Consider the following 21,147-nt stretch of genomic DNA (forward strand, 5'->3'; position numbering starts at 1 on the left):
ACGTAATTTTTAAGAGTTTACACAGATTTTATATCAAATGCATGATCATAACTGTTCGATCATTATTCAAAATTGTAGGTGCTATGCATACTTTATAAAAGGTTATTATTTTATCTTTATTTCTTGAACATATGAACGAGTAATGAGAAAACAAACACAATAAATAGTTTAACCACACCAGGTGTGTGTTCTATAAAACGTGTTATACCGTTTGATGCACAATAGTATTAAGCAGTTTGGGCAACATAATAATTGCCACACGTGCTTATTAATCTCAGCGTTATTGTCGATGATTAATACATAACAGTATGTTGCGTGGATCATAGAATGAAGGAACATTAAGGCATTGTTAGGTACTGTACACAAGAAAAGAAAACTATTTAATTACTTAAATGATTTCCAATTATATATTTATTTTCTGTGGATCATAAACAAGGGAAATCATTAAAAATTGTTAACTTAAATATTGTTTTAACTAAAGTAAAAACAACAAAAAGGTGATTTCAACGCGGCTTAGCCAGCTTAAAGCGACTTCAAGTGTAAAATGTACGGCTTATATTACAACAACAACATTTCTAATACAAGATATATTGATACGGGGAGAAATGTGAAAATTGCAATTAACATATAAGGGCCATCTTGTTATAAATAAGCAAATGCATAATATGCTAAATGTATTCAATTCGAATGTTCGTGAACAGCACCGTAATACCAACATTTCATTTTTTGATAGTGAAATGTAACAGGTTCGCATTAAACATAAATGTAATAAAATGCATATTAGACTATCTGTTAATGAAACCACGAAATCAGGCCTGTATTAAATTATGGTTACAACAAAAATTTAATTTATATCTAAATAAAACAAATCGGCGTCTTTTTAAAAATAACACAATAAAACAAAGATCTAAACATTTTTAATAAACAAAAAACCCATCATGATATGGATATGTCATTTGAATTTAATAAAAATATTTTCAAAATTATATATGAATAGCCACCGGGTTCACTGTCAGACGGTTGAATACAAGTTCAAAATCAATATGAAATAAATGCTCATTTTTACAACGGATTTTTCCTCACCTCCCTATATAATATGTATAAGAAACGTTTCTGATAGTCAGTCTGCCGTTAACTCATTTATTTTGATTACGCCATTTCTCTCTAAAGTTTTATGATTGTATTAACGTTTTACAAAGCAGTTTAGTTTAGTGTGCGGCTTTAATGATTTATTTTATAGAAAAGAGCATAATACATCATTACAAATATAGAATTTCCCTCACGTAATCCGCTATAATTGCGATCTGCTTGTCGGAGTTTTCTAATCACTAGACCACGTGACTATGTGGGCGGAGCGATCGATAATTTGGCGACTGGTCAATTATACCTGTGATCATGTTTGTTGAAGATAAGACAGTAATCTGTTCTTTGCTGGATGAAATTCCTTTTGTATCATGATGTATAGACTGGTTATTATTAATATTTACTGATCACCCCCATATGCTTGAACAGTTCCATTTAAAGTTCAAAATACCCACATATGCAACAAACATTCTTGTTTCCTATGAAAATAAAGACATATTGGATGTGGATTAATAAGTGCATAGCTATTTTTAACCCATTTATGCCTAGCGTCTAGAAAAAAGGCCTTGGCAAACAGCGTAGAACCGGATGAGACGTCGCATAATGCGGCGTCTCATCTGGGTCTATGCTGTTTGCTTAATTAAACTATTTTCTGTAAGAAATATTCTAAATATAGAAATATTAATATACTAGATTTTGGAAATTAATTGATCCAATTTAGAAGGATGGGAGAGTCCACTTGGCATAAATGGGTTAAGAAAGTTTCTGGCAAGAACATGAGGCTAACATTCAGCATTTACAAGCCATCAAGAACATGAGGCTAACATTCAGCAGTTACAAGCCATCAAGAACATGAGGCTAACATTCAGCAGTTACAAGCCATCAAGAACATGAGGCTAACATTCAGCATTTACAAGCCATCAAGAACATGAGGCTAACATTCAGCAGTTACAAGCCATGGAGCTTTATATACAAAACAACTTGCTTGAAGTGAAATTAGATTGAAATAAAGCAAACAAATAATAATTGCTTAACTTAATACTGTCATTAACGTTTCTAACCAAGAACATAATGGGTTAGCGAATGGATGAAAGAGGACGCTGAACGAAACAGACTATAATTTTAAATATTTCTTAACAATACGATTTCAAGAATGTAAACCAAGCATCCTGCAAGGTCTGTCCTCTAAAGAATGTCCACAGAAAGGGACAATGAGATGCCAAGGCTGTTAGCTAGCTGGCTGTTGTCGTCAAAATCGTACGACACGGACACCGATGATGACACAATTGGCTCAGATGCCGAATGCCCGTTTGATGTAAGAGTTCTTGTGTTTGATGTATTATACAGAGGTGTCATTTTACAATTAATATGGTCAATGGTACCAAACTGTGTAAAACTTAAGCTTTTCTTAGAGATTTTTGACAGAAATGCTTTGTCTGATATTGTCAAAAATTGAAACTTAATGATTCAATTTTTAGTTTTTTCAACATTATATTTATGCCCCTCTTCGAAGAAGAGGGGGTATATTGTTTTGCACATGTCGGTCAGTCCGTCTATCGGTCCGTCCACCAAATGGTGTCCGGAATATAACTCAAGAACGCTTACACCTAGGATAATGAAACTTAATAGGTACATTTATCATGACTCACAGATGACCCCTATTGATTTTCAGGTCACTAGGTCAAAGGTCACGGTGACTCAAACCAGTAAAATGGTTTCCAGATGATAACTCAAGAACGCTTATGCCTAGGATCATGAAACTTCATAGGTACATTGATCATAACTCGCAGATGACCCCTATTGATTTTCAGGTCACTAGGTCAAAGGTCAAGGTCACGGTGACTCGAACCAGAAAAATGGTGTCCTGATTATAACTCAAGAATGCTTATGCCTAGGATCATTAAACTTCATAGATACATTGATAATGACTGGCAAATGACACCTATTGATTTTCAGGTCACTAGGTCAAAGGTCAAGGTCACAGTGACTCAAAACAGTAAAATGGTTTCAGGATGATAACTCAAGAATGCTAACGTCTAGGATCATAAAAATTCATAGGTACATTGATAATGTCTGGCAGATGACCCCTATTGATTTTCAGGTCACTAGGTCAAGGTCACAGTGACTCAAAATGGTAAAATGGTTTCTTGATGATAACTCAAGAATGCTTATGCCAAGGATCATGAAACTTCATAGGTTCATTGATCATGACTGGCAGATGACCCCTATAAATTTTCAGGTCACTAGGTCAAATGTCAAGGTCACAGTGACAAAAAACGTAATCACACAATGGCTGACACTACAACTGACAGCCCATATGGGGGGCATGCATGTTTTACAAACAGCCCTTGTTGAAGTTGAATTATGAAACAAACCTTTTGTCCTAAACATTCCATAATATGAATTTTAATGTTTTCCTTGCTTTTATTAACTATTGCATCTTTAAGTGTGTGAATGTTCCATTAGAAATTCAGAAAGATCTTGTGAAAAGGAGAGGGAAGCATCATATGTTCTTCCTTATCCGTGTTTCATAATCTTCTTCAAATGCATTATGAGCTGTATGAAACATTTATTATGTACACTATATAAGATTCTTAGCAAACTAAATCTTAAAAAGTAATATTTGATGTGTATCAGGGGATATAAAACCACCTGTTTTGATGCTGGATGCCAAGATAGGGGTCCCCAGCAGGCCTTGTGAACATTTTATGGCTCTCTAACAGCTACTGTTCAACATAGGAGGAAATGAAGGCAGATTTTTTGGCAATCAATTATTTTCAGTTAATGATCTACACTGTAACTCCAATATAAAGCGCTCCGTTATAACGCTGAATCCAATATAACGCGGAGGGTGCTTGGATCCCATTTTTTCTCCAACCTTCCATTTGATTTCTGATTCAAATCCGTATTATGCAACTTCATGTTTTTTCAGACTATTCAAAGATGGCGGCAATCACAGTCATGTGGATTGCTTTATTCTACCGTTTGTTGAACCGATTATAATCGCCTCGAGGTTAAACAACATTGACAGCTTGGTGTTAATCTGTTGTGTAATGTCATTAAAGGTGTGAAAAACTCCAGTGTCAGTGTTTATTACATGTATTCCTCATCAGAGCAGTATAATGCGATAATTTCCATAAGTTAAGTGCAAGCGGGATAGTTATACAATTCAAGTAATTCAAAATGATTGAAACATTCTTACTTTGATATGGTTGCAGTTTAACTATATTAAATGAGCGGCTGTGAAATATACTGCCTACTGTATAAAACAACTTTTTCTGTCATTTCATTAACATTCTAGTATTATGTCATTTAATCTTTCAGTTCGTGTATAAGAAATTAAATAATGCAGACGATTTATTTACATGCGAACGCAGTGTACCGGCAATTGTTAACAGAGTTTCACTTTCATTTTCGCGCGGTATCAGAAAGTCCCCGGGAAACACGTTTTTTGCATGTGTATGACGCAATAAAACAATTTTTTGTACATGAGTCGTATTGCATTCAATCTAAATTTAAAGTCGCTCGTCCAATAAAAGCTCTGCCCCATAATGCACTGTACTCTTAACACTTCTGAAAATGGCATATATGCGTACGGTTGTGTTTACGAATTTCTTAAACATATATCGTCATTAATGTTCAAGATTATTATTTTTTAAGTGATGTTGCAATTTTATTGGATTATCGGATAAATGTGCACATAAGAAAAGCGGTATGTATACTGTTATCGATACGATTCGGTTTATATGCATGTATTTGCGTCAACACAGCATGGCAATATACATGACCTATATTATAGGCTATTCTATACCTGTTTTGTTTATAGCGCCCTGCAGTAAATGAGCTCAAAACCTATAACGCGGATCCGTTATAACGCTGTTTCGCGGCTTGGACCCCATTGACCGCGCTATATTGGAGTTACAGTGTATATGTTTAAACTCTGTTAAAGCTTGTCTTTTTTTGATGCAAGAATTAAAAAAAAATTGTGAACACTGTACTCTCATTTTTGTGAAGTTTACTGTTAACTTATTTCACTTAAGGTATTTCTGTACAAATTTACTCAAAAAACAATTGTGTAAAGTAACTGAGAAACATAGATACCCCAGTCCATGTGTCTGTTTGTCTAAGGTCATTTATCCAAGGATTGAAGTAAATCAACAGAATTATGCAACCATGTGTGTCTCTTGGTATATATCATTATATAGAAAGCTTAAAAATTTGACAGTAAAAAGCAATTAACAAAATGCTTTTTTAAATGAAAATGAAAGCATTCTTTATATGTAGGCTGAGAACTTTTGTACAATTAAGGTTCATGTAGAGGCTTCATTTTGAAAAATGTGGGACCCCTAGCATTGAACTCAAATTTGACTAAAGGAAGAGTGCCACATTGATAATGTATACATATATGCTTTAATGGATGTTTTTCCTTCAAACTGCTACCAATTTTGTACATCAACGTATCATAACATCCACAAAATCAATCAAAATACAAAGAGATTTTAACACTAAAATATACATTATTTTCAAAAATCTGAATCATGTTTATTCCACGTATTTCGGCGGAAAATTATATAACTAGTGAATGATATCGACATTGACGAGGGCAAGTTACGCTTAAATAGTAAAAAAAGTTTGCATATCTAGAAATATCAAAACTCGAACACATGTCATTTCATCACCATGGGGGCAGCCATTTTTAAATTAATAAAATAGAAAGAAACATGCTAAAAACTCACTCATCGCCTAATTGACATTCCATACGGTTGACGATGACAAATGCATTGGATTGTAATCTTTCCGTTGGTGTTTGCAAACTGCACGATCAGACCTCATTAACACTCAAAAGAATAACTATGTAAGAAGCATTTCACCAATGTTTACAATCGTTGTCGAATCACATATACTTTATTATTGCGCATAAAATAGTACGCTTACAGACTGACAGAAAGATCTAGATTACTCCGTTCAATTCATCACGGTATACTATTCTATTGATAATTTATAATAATACATCGCTTTAACAATCTAAAAGTAGTAATAATTCTTTTAAACGGAGTTTTTAATAACGAAAGTGAAAACAACGGAAGTTGGTTGGATATTCTGTGAGATGCACTTCGGCTCCAGAAAAACAATACAAATTAACTAAAAAGACGTGTGGGGGACAATTTTCAGCTGGAAACTATTTCAAATAGGGTAAGTGATGATATCTCTACGCGGTCATTTCTGTTATTTAGTGCGATCTCTTGCTGATTAATGTTAATAGTTGTTTTACAAGTTGCCACCAAACTGTCAAAATAAGCATGTGTTATCTCAGGTATGTGTATACACATACCCGGTTTTCTCACCACTGCACGTGGTTTCGACCGATTTGTTTTGCACGTTTTTCTACGGATCACAGCGATGGCCACGCTTTCAAATGGGTAGAAGGAAATATAAAATCAATCGTTTTGCCAATTTCTTTATATTCCTTTACAATTTTATATGTCGTCTGCAATCTATTTCAGTTTGAGATGGTTTAAAATTTGCAATTTGGTTGAGAGGTAAATAACAAAATTGATAAGCCTTTGAAATAGAATTGTGACTCTTATTATCCACCATACCTGGATTGTTAGAAAGTAGTTACGTTTTAGTTATTTTTAGAACTATGTTTAGGATATTTATCCAAAAAAGGCAGTTTAATAAAAACTCATTTGTTGTTTTATGACAATAATTTTCTGTGAAATGTTGCTAACTTGACCTTGTATATGTATATAGCTTTGTATTTATTCAACTTAAGGTAGTGAATATCATTCCTAACTTTAGATTGAGATTTTGTAAATTAGTGTAAAAAAGTATTGGTTTTAAACCAAAATACGAATAAAGCACACAAATATTGAATGTCAAAAATGTGTTTATGTTATTCTATCCGTCTTTAGCTTTAAAATGATATATAGTTTGACCATATTGTACCACATTCAATGAAGAAAAACCAAAGCGAAGTTTTAATGAATTTTATCCCCCCCCATGAACCTTAAAGGGTCAGGTATTAATGGTTTATGGTAGACATGATATTGAACAGTTAATATTTATATAGGCCAAAGCTGGACCAACCAGGTCATGATAGATAATAGATAATTGAATTAGAAATACATTGCCAAACAAACCAATGCCTTCCAGACAAAACATGAAGTGCCAAGGGTCTGACTCCATCTAGGCAAGATGTCAGTATAAAAATGACAAATGGCCTTATGGGTAATTCCAAGGCTACAACCCACTAATTCAACCCTACAGATAATCTGGAAATAGATAAAGATCAATTATACCTATCATGCTCAATAATAATTCATGGGAGGCAAGAACAAGATTTCTGTTCAATCCTTTTGGCAGCCTAAGCTGATTTTGACTTTTGAGTGTAGATTTGTGATGTATTGAGCGCCCAAAATGCAATTATACTTGCTGATGCATTAATTCTTGAGCCAAAGTAATAATATATGTTTAAATAACATGTTTGGATATTTGCAACAAATGACATTTTTTGCTTGCAACATATTCCGTATTTTTGAATAAAAACAGCACAACTGTAAAACAAGGATACAACATACAAATTGTTCTGCTATGAATTGTTACAGTACAATTTCACAATTGTTATTCATCTGAACAGGTTTGACATTAAAGTCTCCTTCGCAATTTTCTTAGATGTTATTTCCGTCTTTTGTGATGAATCAATCCAATTGCTATGCTTTTATCATACCGCAATATCTCATGTCTACATTGCTTATTGTCATGCACATGTCATGCAAAACAGCATTATTCTTTGTTCAGCATACTTTGCTCGTGTGTATACGTGTCAGTACATGTGTTACAAAGTTTGCATGTTCATGGCTTGTAGATCTCAATTTCAGATGCCTTTAGTCCTTCTAACATTTTGAAGGAGAAAATAATGTCTGGCCTTTTTTCCCACATACCGGTATTTCTTGTTTAGTAACCTTCCTATTACCTCCCTTGACAGATAAAGACCACAGTTAATCAAATTGTAAATAGGTCCAACTATTGAGAAATCTGTCTTTATTGCTGTTTTCAATAACGATAGTGTTGGAATATTGTTTGTTTTTATTGATAGTTTACTTGAGAAGGTTACAAGCAATAAGATAATTGTATTTTACAATAAGATACTGGTATTTTTATAATGATAAGTTTAAAAAAGCATGTATCCAAAATGCACAATCTAAGAACTTAGTAATTTATTTATTACAGAGATATTAGATGTATAGGTTCACTATGTAGAACATTAGGATCAATGATAAAAACCAACCATAAGCACGCACCAGTTTCTAGGTGGTATTCAAGGGAGGAAACTAACTAAGAGTTCACATTGTCATGGACCCCGTATCATGAACATTCTCAATTTTTTAGTTCAGCTCTGAACATGATATTTATGCTCCCCTTGGAAGAAGAGGGGGTATATTGTTTTGCTCATGTCAGTCCGGGGGTCCGTCAGTCAGTCCGGCAACCAGATGGTTTCCGGATGATAACTCAAGAATGCTTAGGCCTAGGATCATGAAACTTCATAGGTACATTGATCATGACTGGCGGATGTTCCCTATTGATTTTCAGGTCATTAGGTCAAAGGTCAAGTTTACGGTGACTCGAACCAGTAAAATGGTTTCCGGATGATAACTCAAGAACGCTTAGGCCTAAGATCATGAAACTTCATAGGTACATTGATCATGACTGACAGATGATCCCTATCGATTTTCAGGTCATTAGGTCAAAGGTCAAGGTTACAGTGACTCGAACTAGTAAAATGGTTTCCGGATGATAACTCAAGAACGCTTAGACCTAGGATCATGAAACTTCATAGGTACATTGATCATGACTGGCAGATGACCCCTATTGATTTTCAGGTCACTAGGTCAAAGGTAAAGGTCACAGTGATTCATTAATTGTGTTTGTCCAAAACTTTAACCTTGGTTAAAGTTTTGCAATATCTAAAATGGTTTCCGGATGATAACTCAAGAATGCTTACGCTTAGGATCATGAAACTTCATAGGTGCATTGATCATGACTGGCAGATGACCCCTATTGATTTTCAGGTCACTATGTCAAAGGTCAAGGTCACAGTGACTCGAAACAGTAAAATGGTTTCCTGATGATAACTCAAGAATAATAAGGCCTAGGATCATGGAACTTCATAGGTACATTATGACTGGCAGATGACCGCTATTGATTTTCAGGTCACTAGGTCAAAGGTCAAGGTCACAGTGACAAAAGAATATTCACAGAATGGCTGCCACTACAACTGACAGCCCATATGGGGGGGCATGCATGTTTTACAAACAGCCCTTGTTGAGTTTCCACTCAGCTGAGTATTGAACATTTTGGTCAACCCACAAATAATCTGAACTCTCAGCTAAAAGAATATGCACACATTCCTCCTCAAACTCAGATTTGAGTCAGACTCATAACTCAAAAACTTATGTGAACACCTAATTGAGCATGATTATCAAACTCATGTAAAAAAAATGAAAAAAGAATATTGACTTAAGTATGTTTTAGATACTATGCCAAGGTTTTTGATGATGTTAACATTTAGTGGCAAAAATACTTGAACTGTGATATCTGTAACTCAAGCCATTGCCTCAATGTATTGATCCAATATTGTTACTTGTTTGCAATGTTGTATGTTGCTTAACGTTCGCATGATTGTTAACCATAATATATATTAAAGTTGTTGCTCAAAATAAAGTGTATTGTTACCATTTTCTTATTTTGTGTATTTTAGGCCCATGTGGTGGCAGCCTTTGAGCAGAGCTTGTCCAACATGACGCACAGGTTGCAGCATCTGACCAGCACCTCTGAGCAGAAGGTAACCTTGTTGACAGTTGTTATTAAAAATTTGGGTGAACTATTTTGCTGACTTTTATATGGAAATTATTCCTACTGCTTTTGCTTAAAAAGGAGGGAAGACCTAAAGCAGCAAACTGACATGCGTGATGCCAAACAATGTAATGAGCACATTTTACCAAAATTTAAAAAAATTAATAGTGTTTAAACTGCTGACTCTTTTTATGCCCCCGGATCGAATGATCGGGGGTTTATTGATTTTGGCCTGTCTGTCTGTCATTTCGTCATTCTGTCACCAAAACTTTAACCTTACTTTAAAGTTTTGCAATAACTTTTGAAATATTGAACATAGCAACTTGATATTTGGCATGCATGTGTATCTCATGGAGCTGCACATTTTGAGTGGTAAAAGGTCAAGGTCATCCTTCAAGGTGAAAGGTCAAAAAAAAGCGGCGCATAAGGGGGCATTGTGTTTCTGACAAACACATCTCTTGTTAAGATAAGTAGTGTACTTGTTTGTCATAATATAGCACAAAAAAGTGCTCGTAAAAAGTCATTAGGTATAAATAAAGTTAAAAAATGAAACAAGTGATGATTTGGGAGATTATTAGAAAACATGTTACAAGCTTATCATTGTATGCTGAATCTTTCCCTGCTATGTCTTCTAGATGAGTCATGTGGTAGATAGTTTTTTAGGTTAAATGTATTCTCAGTTAAGATGCTCTTGATAACCCTGTCAGGAAATGTATTGGTGGTTTGTAACTTGTTTGGGTTAGTCATGATTTGTGTACAGGTACTTTCAGAAATAGACAAGTTAATAATGGATACATACAAAATAATATTAAAGATAGGCTTGTCACATGTCTGTTTTTTTTATCAGGACAAACAAAAGTGAAATGTAGAGCAACAAGAGATTATTGTTTGAGTTTGGCAAATTTGTTATTTTCTTAAAATAAGTTGGCAAAGTTTTTATATTCTGAAAATAAAACACGCACTTAATGCTCATTTATAACAGGCAGATGGGTAAATGGCATGGGAGAAAGTTCAACACGAACACTTGATGTAATAATTCCATATTATATACTGGTTTTGAGGGGTTGCCAAGCTTGGGTCTGCTATTTAATGGGTTCATTTGTATATTTTTGTTGTAATGAGCAAGCGTATGTTCATCTTCAATCATATATTTGGTGCATTTCAAACCATTCTGCTGTCTTGTCTCACGTTTGATAACAAAGTTCATGGTATGCAGTTTTGATGTTTCTTTTGTCAAAATGTCATGATTGAACTCAAAGGAATTTAAAATGATAAGTTGTGAATAGAAATTGAAAATTAATAGTTGCCTCTGCTTTGTGCCTTTTTATGGAAGGCTCATGTTAATTTTGAAAAATATGTATCTGCTCAGGTACCATGAGTCAGTATTAGCACCAATACATATGGGCCGTGCTCTGTGAAAGGGGGGTTTAATGCATGTGCTTTAAGTGTCTTCCCAGATGAGCCTGCGTTGTCTGCACAGGCTCATCAGGGACGACACTTTCCACCTAAACTTTATTTTTTGCTAAGAAGAGACTTTCTTGAAATGAAAAATATCATAAAAGCAGAAAGTGTAATCCCTGATTAGCCTGTGTGGATTGCACTGGCTAATCTGGGATGACACTTTACGCACATGCATTAGACCCCTTTTTCAGTGAGCACGTCCATTTATAATGGAAGTAAGTTTTTCAAGTTATCATATAATTATTTGAAACACGTTTGTCAGATTGTTGTTCATTTGACTTACTCGCCAAGTGTGTGCATGTTTCCATTTTGATTTTGGTTACCATACATTTTCATTACAATTTGTGTATTGCATTGTAGCCTAAAAGTAAAAATACTTGCTTTGGGTAATTTGTTTTATCAAAATTCTGATGGTTATAAATCACATTTATAATGTAATATTATTAGCAAATATTCAATAAATCTTCTGATTCAATTATTGAAACATGTGCAGCGGAGCAGCTCATCTCGGCAATTATGTCATGTTAGGATTAGAATATTTGGCATTTACCAGTGCCGTAAGTCATTCTTATCTGTCATACAGTTCCGCTAAGAATATTTTTGATGGAAACATTACAGTTCTCAGATAACTTCTTGACATTGCATAAATCTGCCAGCTGCAAAAATATGTCTTCTTTGTGCCATTTTTAAAAGTTCAGAGCCAGATAAAAACGTGTTGAATTCTTATAGCTGAGCAAATGCAAAAGACGCAAATAACGGAAAAAGAATGAAGTATATTTTTCAATTTATGAGAATCAAATGCCAGGCCCACCATTATGCAGTAACAGGTGCAAAGAACATTTCATTATGCATGTCTAGGTCTGGTAAGACTGATAAATTGTTTGTTGACTTCTAATTAAAAGCTGACTGTTTATTTATGAACAAATTAAACAAATGAAATATTTATATTTAACTTGATGTCAACTGATCAGTATTTATGCCCCCACCCCACACCTCTTCCCTTCAAAGAAGCAGTGGTATATTCTTCTGCAACTTTCCATGGTGGGATGGTTGGTCCTTTTTGCAGACCTTTTTGTTATTATGATATCTGGAGAACTTGTTGACATTTCCAGGAATTTGGAAAGAAGGACATCTATTGGTTTTGAGGTCAAGATGTCAAGGTCACAAGGCCAACTTGTCTGCCAGTCGGGCATTCATATTTACCATCATCCCTTGTTCATCACCATTTTGATTCCACACAATACTTTGCAATATTAAATATTTTTCAAAGAAAATGTGAAAATATTCCACAAAAAACAATAGCATCATGATTGAATATAATTTTGAGTAAATATTATTTACCGAATAAAAGTATTTGGTAACTAAACATACAGAAAAAACTCCTGCATTACCAATTATTTACATTCACAGTAAGCAAACGTCCATGCAAAAATTTGGTATGGTGATTAGAGGAGGGGGGATTCCAGACTGGTGTGAACCATTGAGCCATTTGAAGACATCACATATTTTATAGTTGCAGTTGGGTGTGCATTTTTTGTTTGACATGCAGACAGATAGCTGCAAATACCTCCCTGGTGATGGATGATTTGTTCAGTACACCTGTCTTCGAAAATGAAACACCTTTGATTACCCCCATGAAAGGTGCATGCTAATAGTAGTCTTCATTTCAAGACATGGTTGTTTACAGAAAATAGTGTTTGGTGAATATTTCTGTTCTTATTGTCAGACATTTTATTAAGTTTTCTAAATTATGAACTTGTTTTGAAACTTACATAAAATTAAGTATTCCAAACGAAAATGCAGAAGGTAATCAAGATAATCTGTTTAAGGCGTGTGTTAATGATCGGATAGTTATATGGACAATGTCTTGATTTTTCAACCTGGGTGAAATCTCAGTACCTGAGGTCAATCTAAAATAAATTGCAAAGAAATTGTTTTGTTTCTCTTTGCTTGCTTACTTACATTTTCAAGTTTAAACATCCATTTCTTAAACACAGACTCTTAGAATTTTATCTTATCTCACAAAACATGGCCAAATTAATTTGCACTATCTCTTCTGTTTACCTCACAATACCTTTTGCTGGGTATCAACTGTCTCTGCTAAAGTGTTTAGTCCTGAAAAACCTACACCTTCTATACCCCAGGTGACTCTAAAGTCAGCTAGTTTGCCCATAGAATCCTACGCCCTACCATAAGCAGCTGGAAAAGTACTTAATTCTGTATAAATATTATCATACTTATTCTTCCTCATCCGCTATATGCTAATGGGGATGCCAGAGAAAACATAGCTTGTTATTTTCGTATATTTTATTCTACAATCATAGTAGCTATCTGTGTGTCTCGTTAATAAATGTTGCCATAAAAAACTTGCAAACATCATTTTATGTGTCAGTTTAAATTGGCAAGAACCATGCTTCAAATAAACTTTCAGTGAATTTAAATTGTGCAGATGCAGTTTATGCTGTTCTCAAATCCGCTGATTTAATTGAAGGATCAATGGAACTGTTAAATAACGAGCAAAAGATGCTGAAATGTAGTATTTTCTTTGTTAAAAGAGACATAAATGTGTGTGTTGAATAATAAGACCTCATGTGCTGAACATTAATTATGTTTTGAAGTACTTTGGGTGTCTTTGTGTGTTTTTTGGAAACAGGGATTAAGATATTAGATCTTTTGGTAAGTTAAGTGGTTAAGTGGATTTTAATTGTGTTAACATTACAAATCAAAATGTTTCGTATGTTTCTAAGGAATTCTCACACTTGTTGCAGATGAGTCACTAGACAACTTGAGCATCAAATTATTCATAGCAGTGCAATATTAACCCATTTATGCATAGTGGACTCACCCATCCTTCTAAATTGGACCAATATATTTCCAAAATTAGGGATGTCTAGTATATTTATTTCTATATTTAGAATATTTCTTACAGAAATTCCTTTAAGCAAACAGTGCAAACCCAGATGAGACGCCGCATCATGCGACGTCTCATCTGGGTCTATGCTGTTTGCCAAGACCTTTTTTCTAGACGCTAGGCATAAATGGGTTAACATTAAAAGATTACTGTCAATGTTAATAAATATAAATAAAGGTGATATTAGCTCAGTAAAACATATTTGAAATCTTACCAATAAGTTTAAGTACTCATTAATATGGTCAATATCCAAATATCTGAATATGTTTCAAATAGATTATAACTTGTTAAAAGTACACAAGCAATAGAATATTATGTTGTGGACGACTCACAATGTGAGGTAATCGTGCAACCTGAGTCCTTTCTGACTTGAACCTACTACCACACAACTTACTGGTTTAGCATTCACCCAGCTGAGCTGTTCACCCCTCCTATGGTACCAAGCGCACAGAATAAACATATTAAAATCAGCTTCAGTGTTTGATGTTTTAACCGTTTCCAATGTCTACAAGATAAGCCATTTTAAGGTAAAAAAAGAATATCACTTGCTGTGGTGTAATAGATGCAAAGGAATGTAATATGACTTGAAGCAAGACAGGAGAAGAATATTATGGAAATTTAAGGTAATTCTCTTTGAAGCATTCATTTGATATCGGATAAAGTCAATATCTGAAATCTGTACCTGAAACCAGCAGCAGTCCTCAGCATGATAGAAGGATCTTACAAAATGGTTACCTTCATAAATGTGTCTTGCACAGTAGAAAGCAAAACCTGGTATTCAGAACTATGTTTACTACAGACTTACTGTACTTTGCCGTTTTCCCATCCAAATGACTGGGAATAATAATTAATATTCCACTTAAGATTACAAGATTGTTTACGTAATAATAATGTCTATTACATGATTCTAATATATATTGTAGTTGGATGACACAAATGCACCTAGTAATATTCTCATATGTTTATACGCTAGTATAAAATGTTTTGGCAAAAATCTTTATCACAGAAGTGGAACATGTATTCTTTTCTAGAAGTACTTGTTTGTGTCATAAATCAAAAGGAATTTCCTATCGAATTGAGGCTTTGCTATTAATGCATTCTTTGAATTGTCACGCTGTTGTGTACATAGAAATCGAAAAGGCAAAAATTTGGTTGGGTAGAAGTGTGTCTCTATGTTATTGATTTTGTATTGAATTTCTGATGTTATTCGACCATGAATATATATGAACTTATTTGAATAAAACCACAAGCATGTGCTATCATGTGATCATAATCTCCCTGCAAAGTGGGTTCTGAGAATTTGGTGATCCTAGCCTCCATTGTATGTGAATGCATTACTTATTCATGGAATCCTTATAGGGTTTTTGCACATGAAATGTTCAAATTGGCCCAGACCATTGGCATTTGAACTAGGTCAAATGGATTGATTGAAGAGTAAGTGATCAAGCAAGCAGGACCACTTGTTGTCCAACTACTTGTGAACTTGCTATCACTGTAATGGCAGATTTATTTCATTCAAACCAAAACATGTTGTTTTTTTTAAGTTTAATACCATATTATGTTAGTTATATTCCATTGAGATCCTTAGACCTTTATAACAATTTATTATTTATCCATTCTGTTACCTGGGAAGTTTTTTTGGAGTAGATCATAAAAATGCATCCGTTGAGACTTCAAATACATGATTCAATCTACCACGGAATAGATAGTTATGATTGTTTGCACTAAATGTTTAAATATTTTGCATAAACACAAATAAATTTAAAAACAATCAAAACAAGTTTATGCAAATAGAAATTAAATGTTTCAAAATTATAAAGCTTACAAAATTTGCTTTCTTGACATCTTCCGTTTAATGATTTTGTATTTTTTTTAAGGAAAAAAAGAATGTCCAAATAGTGTAGATGTAATTTGTTTTTATATGAAAGATGGATGCCTAAAAGCCTTAGATGCTTTGTTTCTTTAAATATTTATGACAATTTTATTGGCAATTACTATCAGTTGGCCAATAAACTGGAAAATGACAGACAGAAAAACACGTTCTTAATATGGCTGAAAAGAAAGTGGTACAATTTTATATTCATGGTAACTGAAGATGTGAGTCATGGTTAATTTCCATTCCATGTTTAACAATGTCTGAGAAAAATATGATAGAAGTAGCAAGAAATATGCAAAAGGCAGCACAGCAGCCACCATATCAAATTGTTAGACATGATTTGAAGGAATATTTAATATGGTGCCAGTCAATGCTTTTATGTTGCTGTCTGTGAATAAATGCAGCAGTGGTTATATAGTTCAAATTCCAAAAAGGAAGGGGTTGGTTAGTTTTTGTGTATATTTATGCCCCCCTTCGAAGAAGAGGGGGTATATTGCTTTGCTCATGTCGGTTGGTCGGTCGGTCGGTAGGTCGGTCGGTATGTCGGTCCGTCCACCAGGTGGTTGTCGTATGATAACTCAAGAACGCATATGCATAGGATCATGAAACTTCATAGGTAGATTGATCATGACTCGCAGATGACCCCTATAGATTTTGAGGTCACTAGTTAAAAATTATTTCACAAATTTTCAAGCAATTAAGTTGAACTTTAAAAGTATGTGTTCACAATGAAGTGTTGATGTGCAAGACACTTGTTAACCCTTTCCCACTAAGAGGCAAAGTGAAAATGGCTATGTGCAAACAGCAGAAAACCAGTACAGCCTGGGAGTTACTTGCAAAAATAACAGTCTCAATGTTCAGGTTTTATGCTGTTTGCTGCTCATAAGTATCTACAGGTTGGAGATAAAGCCTTGACAATTTGAATTTAGTAAGAAAGGTCTTAAATTTAATTTAAATTTCTAAGGGACTACAAACACATCAAAATACATATCCAAGTGGACTTAAGGGTTTATTCACAACCACATATAAATATGTCTTAGTCTTAGTTATTGGCCCTTTAACATAGTGAAAAAGTGTTGTTTGTATGAAGGGATATTAGTAACACATGTGACCAAGCTTTAGTTAAGGCTGTTATGGTTTATGATGGATTTTTAAAAACTTAGTTTTATCATATAGGAGCTCTTAACAAACAAACAAGAAATACTGAGGAGATTTTTTCCATTTCGCAAAACGATGTAAAGTATTTATTTGAATGTCTTAAACTGTCTTTAGAAAGAACCCAGCTTTACTTCTTGTCTTCAATTTTTTGACAATCCAACCTTTTGTTTGTTAAGAACAGATAATATTGAAGCTGCCACATTTTATTGCTACACTGTCCTGGATGTAAAATCTGAATGGCTGAATTTTGGATAATATCGTTGCATGGTATTGATTCTTATTATTTCCAAAAAAAAACAACCTTATAAAAGAACCGATCATTCCTGTAATAAATCATGTCTGTTCCAAGAGAAATTTCAATTGAAAAGAATCTGTAAAGATTATGTGATAAATTATGGAGTTACATAATTTCCCCCATCTTGTCTAGCAAATGCAGACCAAAAAGAAACCCATGGCAGAAATAGAAAATTGATAAAAAAGAATTATCTTCAAAAAAAAAGAGGATGAGAGAAACATTACATTACAATAAATGGCTTGAAAGTTACAAAGCTTTTCATACAAGAAGGCACAGATTGTTACATATTAATAATGTTTGTGTCTGTTTGTAATGGCAAAAGTTGCATGCCATGCATTAGGTTTTAGATGAAAACAGTGACATTGTTTTACCCTCAAAAAGGAAATTTATACTATGTAGAAGTGCAAGACATAATTTTTGTGTATAAATTGCCCTATTGGTGCAAAAAGGTGCCACGTGCCTTCTTATTGCAATGTCACATGGTTCCTTTTTGCACAGATGAGGCGAAATTATAAAATCATTATTTAATTCATGCATCGTTTTCCAGTTCTAGTTCAATAAATATTTCATAATCAAATTAACATGTTCTACCAGTAGGTAATTTAATAAACGTATGAAATCTATGATAATAAAGAAAATTCTTATTAAATTTATTAAACTTTTGATACTAAAGAAAATTCTTTGATTTAATTTCTCAAACATCAATTTTAGGATTCTGAACTGAATGAACTACGCGCCACAATTGAAGCCCTCAAGCGTCAGAGCGGCCTTAGCATACAGGATCCGTTGAGCAAAGGTGGACGTGATGGCTCGTCAGGCCGCCGGCACACAACGCCGGGCATGCTGGGGAAGGACTTGAGCGCGCACCACCTGCAAGGTTCTAGAGTCTTCCATACCCTGCCTATGCCTGCTGGTAAACTGCTCTACTTGCCACTCTTTCTCATCTTAGCATTCTCATGGGTTTTCATCTACTTCAGTCTTTTTAAGCATCCTTTCTGGCATAATTTGATTTCAGATTTCTATATGGGCCTCACCGTGGGAAAATGGGGCTTAATGCATGAGGATAAAGTGTTGTCTCAGATTAGTCTGTGCAGTCAGCTTTTATTGTATTTTTTGTTAAATGTAAGAGAAAATCCAGTTTTGTGCTGACTGCTTCAGACTAATCTTGGACTACATTTACACACATACATTAAGCCCTGATTTTGCAGATTTTAGCTCATTTATCTCATGCTTTTTGCAGTGTGCAGTTGCTTTAATACTCTTAATAATGCTTACTGGTATTTGCTTCAATCCCTGCAGAGTGCCATCAGTGCAATGTAACCTTAACCATGACAATTTGTTTAGGCTTTTAGAGATTTGTTCAAGTTACACGTTTTTGCCCATAAGACTTTGAATTTGCAATCCTTTGTATACACAAAATATTCTTTCGAGAGGTTCTGGAAAGATTCAGAGAGCATATTTCTTTTTCAGAATATGAGAATGGTTTATGTGCTGAAAGTCTCCAAGGATTAATTCATTTTATCAAATTTAAGGATATTTTATGGCTTATTTTCATGATAGTTATTTAGAAAACAGATCATATTAATAATTTATTGTCAGTAGGATATATCTCTAATGTGGTTTGTTTTTCATAATGTTGCTATTATATTCTCCAATAATAGGTTCTTAAAATTGTACTTGTTATATTCAAAATATCTGTTTTAAAAATGGACCGTGCTCTGCGAAAAGGGGGTTTAATGTATGTGTGTAAAGTGTCTTCCAAGATAAGCCTGTGTAGTCCACACAGGCTAATAAGGGACAACACTTTCCGCTTTTATGACATTTTTGTTTCAAGAAAGTGACACTTACCGGTACAGGTGTCTTCTTAGCAAAAATCCGGTTTATGCGGAAAGTGTCGTCCCTGATAAGCCTGTGCTGAACACACAGGCTGATCTCAGATGACACTTTACGCACATGCATTAAACCCCCTATTCACAGAGCGAGACTCATATGTATTTATTTCTTTTAAATGGTATCATTGACAATACATGCTTGGGTTAAAGCTAAAGAAGTTCTCCAAAGAAAAGTTTGTATTATTTGAATTGTTAACATTCATTGATTTGTGATTTTTCTGCACTGAGAGCTTTTATTGTAGTAATTGTGTCTCATCAGTCAGCCAATCAGTTTTGTGGAGAAAACTTCTTAACCCTTTGCATGCTGGGAAATGTGTTGTCTGCTAAAATGTCATCTGCTGAATTTCTAAAATTAGTATTTTCTTCGATTTTTTTCAAAGAATACTATCAGAATAGCAAACAGTTTGGATCCTGATGAGACGCCACATTCTGTGGCATCTCATCTGGATCCAAACTGTTTGCAAAGGCCTTCGCAATTCGGTTCCAGCACTGAAAGAGTTAAGCGATAATATTTAAACTATGTAACCATGCAGTGTAGATATGCTAGACACTTTTCATCTCCAGCGATCAACATTTACCTGAATTATTTGCCCTTGAACTGCTTGCAAAGTTGTGTTGGAATATTAGTATTTTTGTTATGAAGCTGAAGTTTCCCCATGTTGATGTTTGTATATATATTATTCTACTGGTATTTATCAGTGTCTCTTATGCATTTAACGCATTTTACATTACCATGTATTTCATAGGAAATACTTTTGAAGGCCTTTGCAAACAGTTTGGATCCAGGATCCAAACTGTTTGCTATTCTGATAGTATTCTTTGAAAAAAAAATGAAGAAAATGCCAATTTTAGAAATTGAACAGACAACATTTTAGCAGACGACAATTTTCCCAGCATGCAAAGGGTTAAAACAAACCACTGTATGTTCATCGGTCATTTCTACTATTCACTAGACTACTAGTTCTTCATTACTTGACTTTCAAAACACGCCCATTTTAGCTTATTGTTCTTTGCACTGCCCTTTCAGAGGGTAGTAGAATTCAGCGCCAGATCTCCTCCGACTCCATGTCAAGTATCAACAGCATGTCGAGCGCGTGTAGCTTCACAAGTCAGCAATCGGCAGCCACTGATGTGGAAGCTGCCAAGAAGAAGAAAAAGAAGGGCTGGGTAAGGCCATCTTGAAAGTTTAAACCTTGATTTATCAAGTTATTAAACAAGGGCTTGATACAGCTATCTTGAAAGTTTAAACCCTCGCTGTATCAAAACCTTTTGTGTTTTAGAAACATTTTCGAGATCATTTCCTGGGTATGAATAAGTACACATATGTAAAAAAATGGCTGTCTTTTAATCTAAAGGGTGACACTATTATAGTAACAAACTCTCTATGTTACTTTGTTTCTTTGAAAAGGATACCATATCCATTTAACTATTGACAGTGGTAGTAATGGTAGTGGCATTTTTGTTGATGGTGGTGGTAATGGTAGTGGCATTTTTGTTGATGGTGGTAGTAATGGTAGTGCTGGTGGTGGAAGAGATGTGACAGTGATACTTTAGCAGTTGTTTGTTGTGATAGACAAAGAAAATGATGGTTTTAAGGCAAAATCAATCAATTATT

The 21,147-nt window shown here is 34.3% G+C and overlaps 1 protein-coding gene across 6 annotated transcripts in view; it reads left to right on the forward strand.

Moving 5' to 3' along the window:
- LOC127849524 (neuron navigator 3-like) overlaps positions 1–21,147 on the forward strand; it is a 200,169-nt gene that overhangs the window by 160,645 nt on the left and 18,377 nt on the right. For 5 of the 6 annotated variants that reach the window (XM_052382148.1, XM_052382147.1, XM_052382145.1 and 2 more), the window contains 3 exons: positions 9,845–9,928; positions 18,352–18,553; positions 20,560–20,699. In XM_052382148.1, coding sequence (XP_052238108.1) covers positions 9,845–9,928; positions 18,352–18,553; positions 20,560–20,699 — 426 coding nt within the window. The remainder of the gene's footprint in view (positions 1–9,844; positions 9,929–18,351; positions 18,554–20,559; positions 20,700–21,147) is intronic. The other variant, XM_052382149.1, reaches the window with a different exon arrangement.

The sequence above is a fragment of the Dreissena polymorpha genome, chromosome 11 (assembly GCF_020536995.1).
Source record: "Dreissena polymorpha isolate Duluth1 chromosome 11, UMN_Dpol_1.0, whole genome shotgun sequence".
In the NCBI taxonomy this organism is placed as follows: Eukaryota; Metazoa; Mollusca; class Bivalvia; order Myida; family Dreissenidae; genus Dreissena; species Dreissena polymorpha.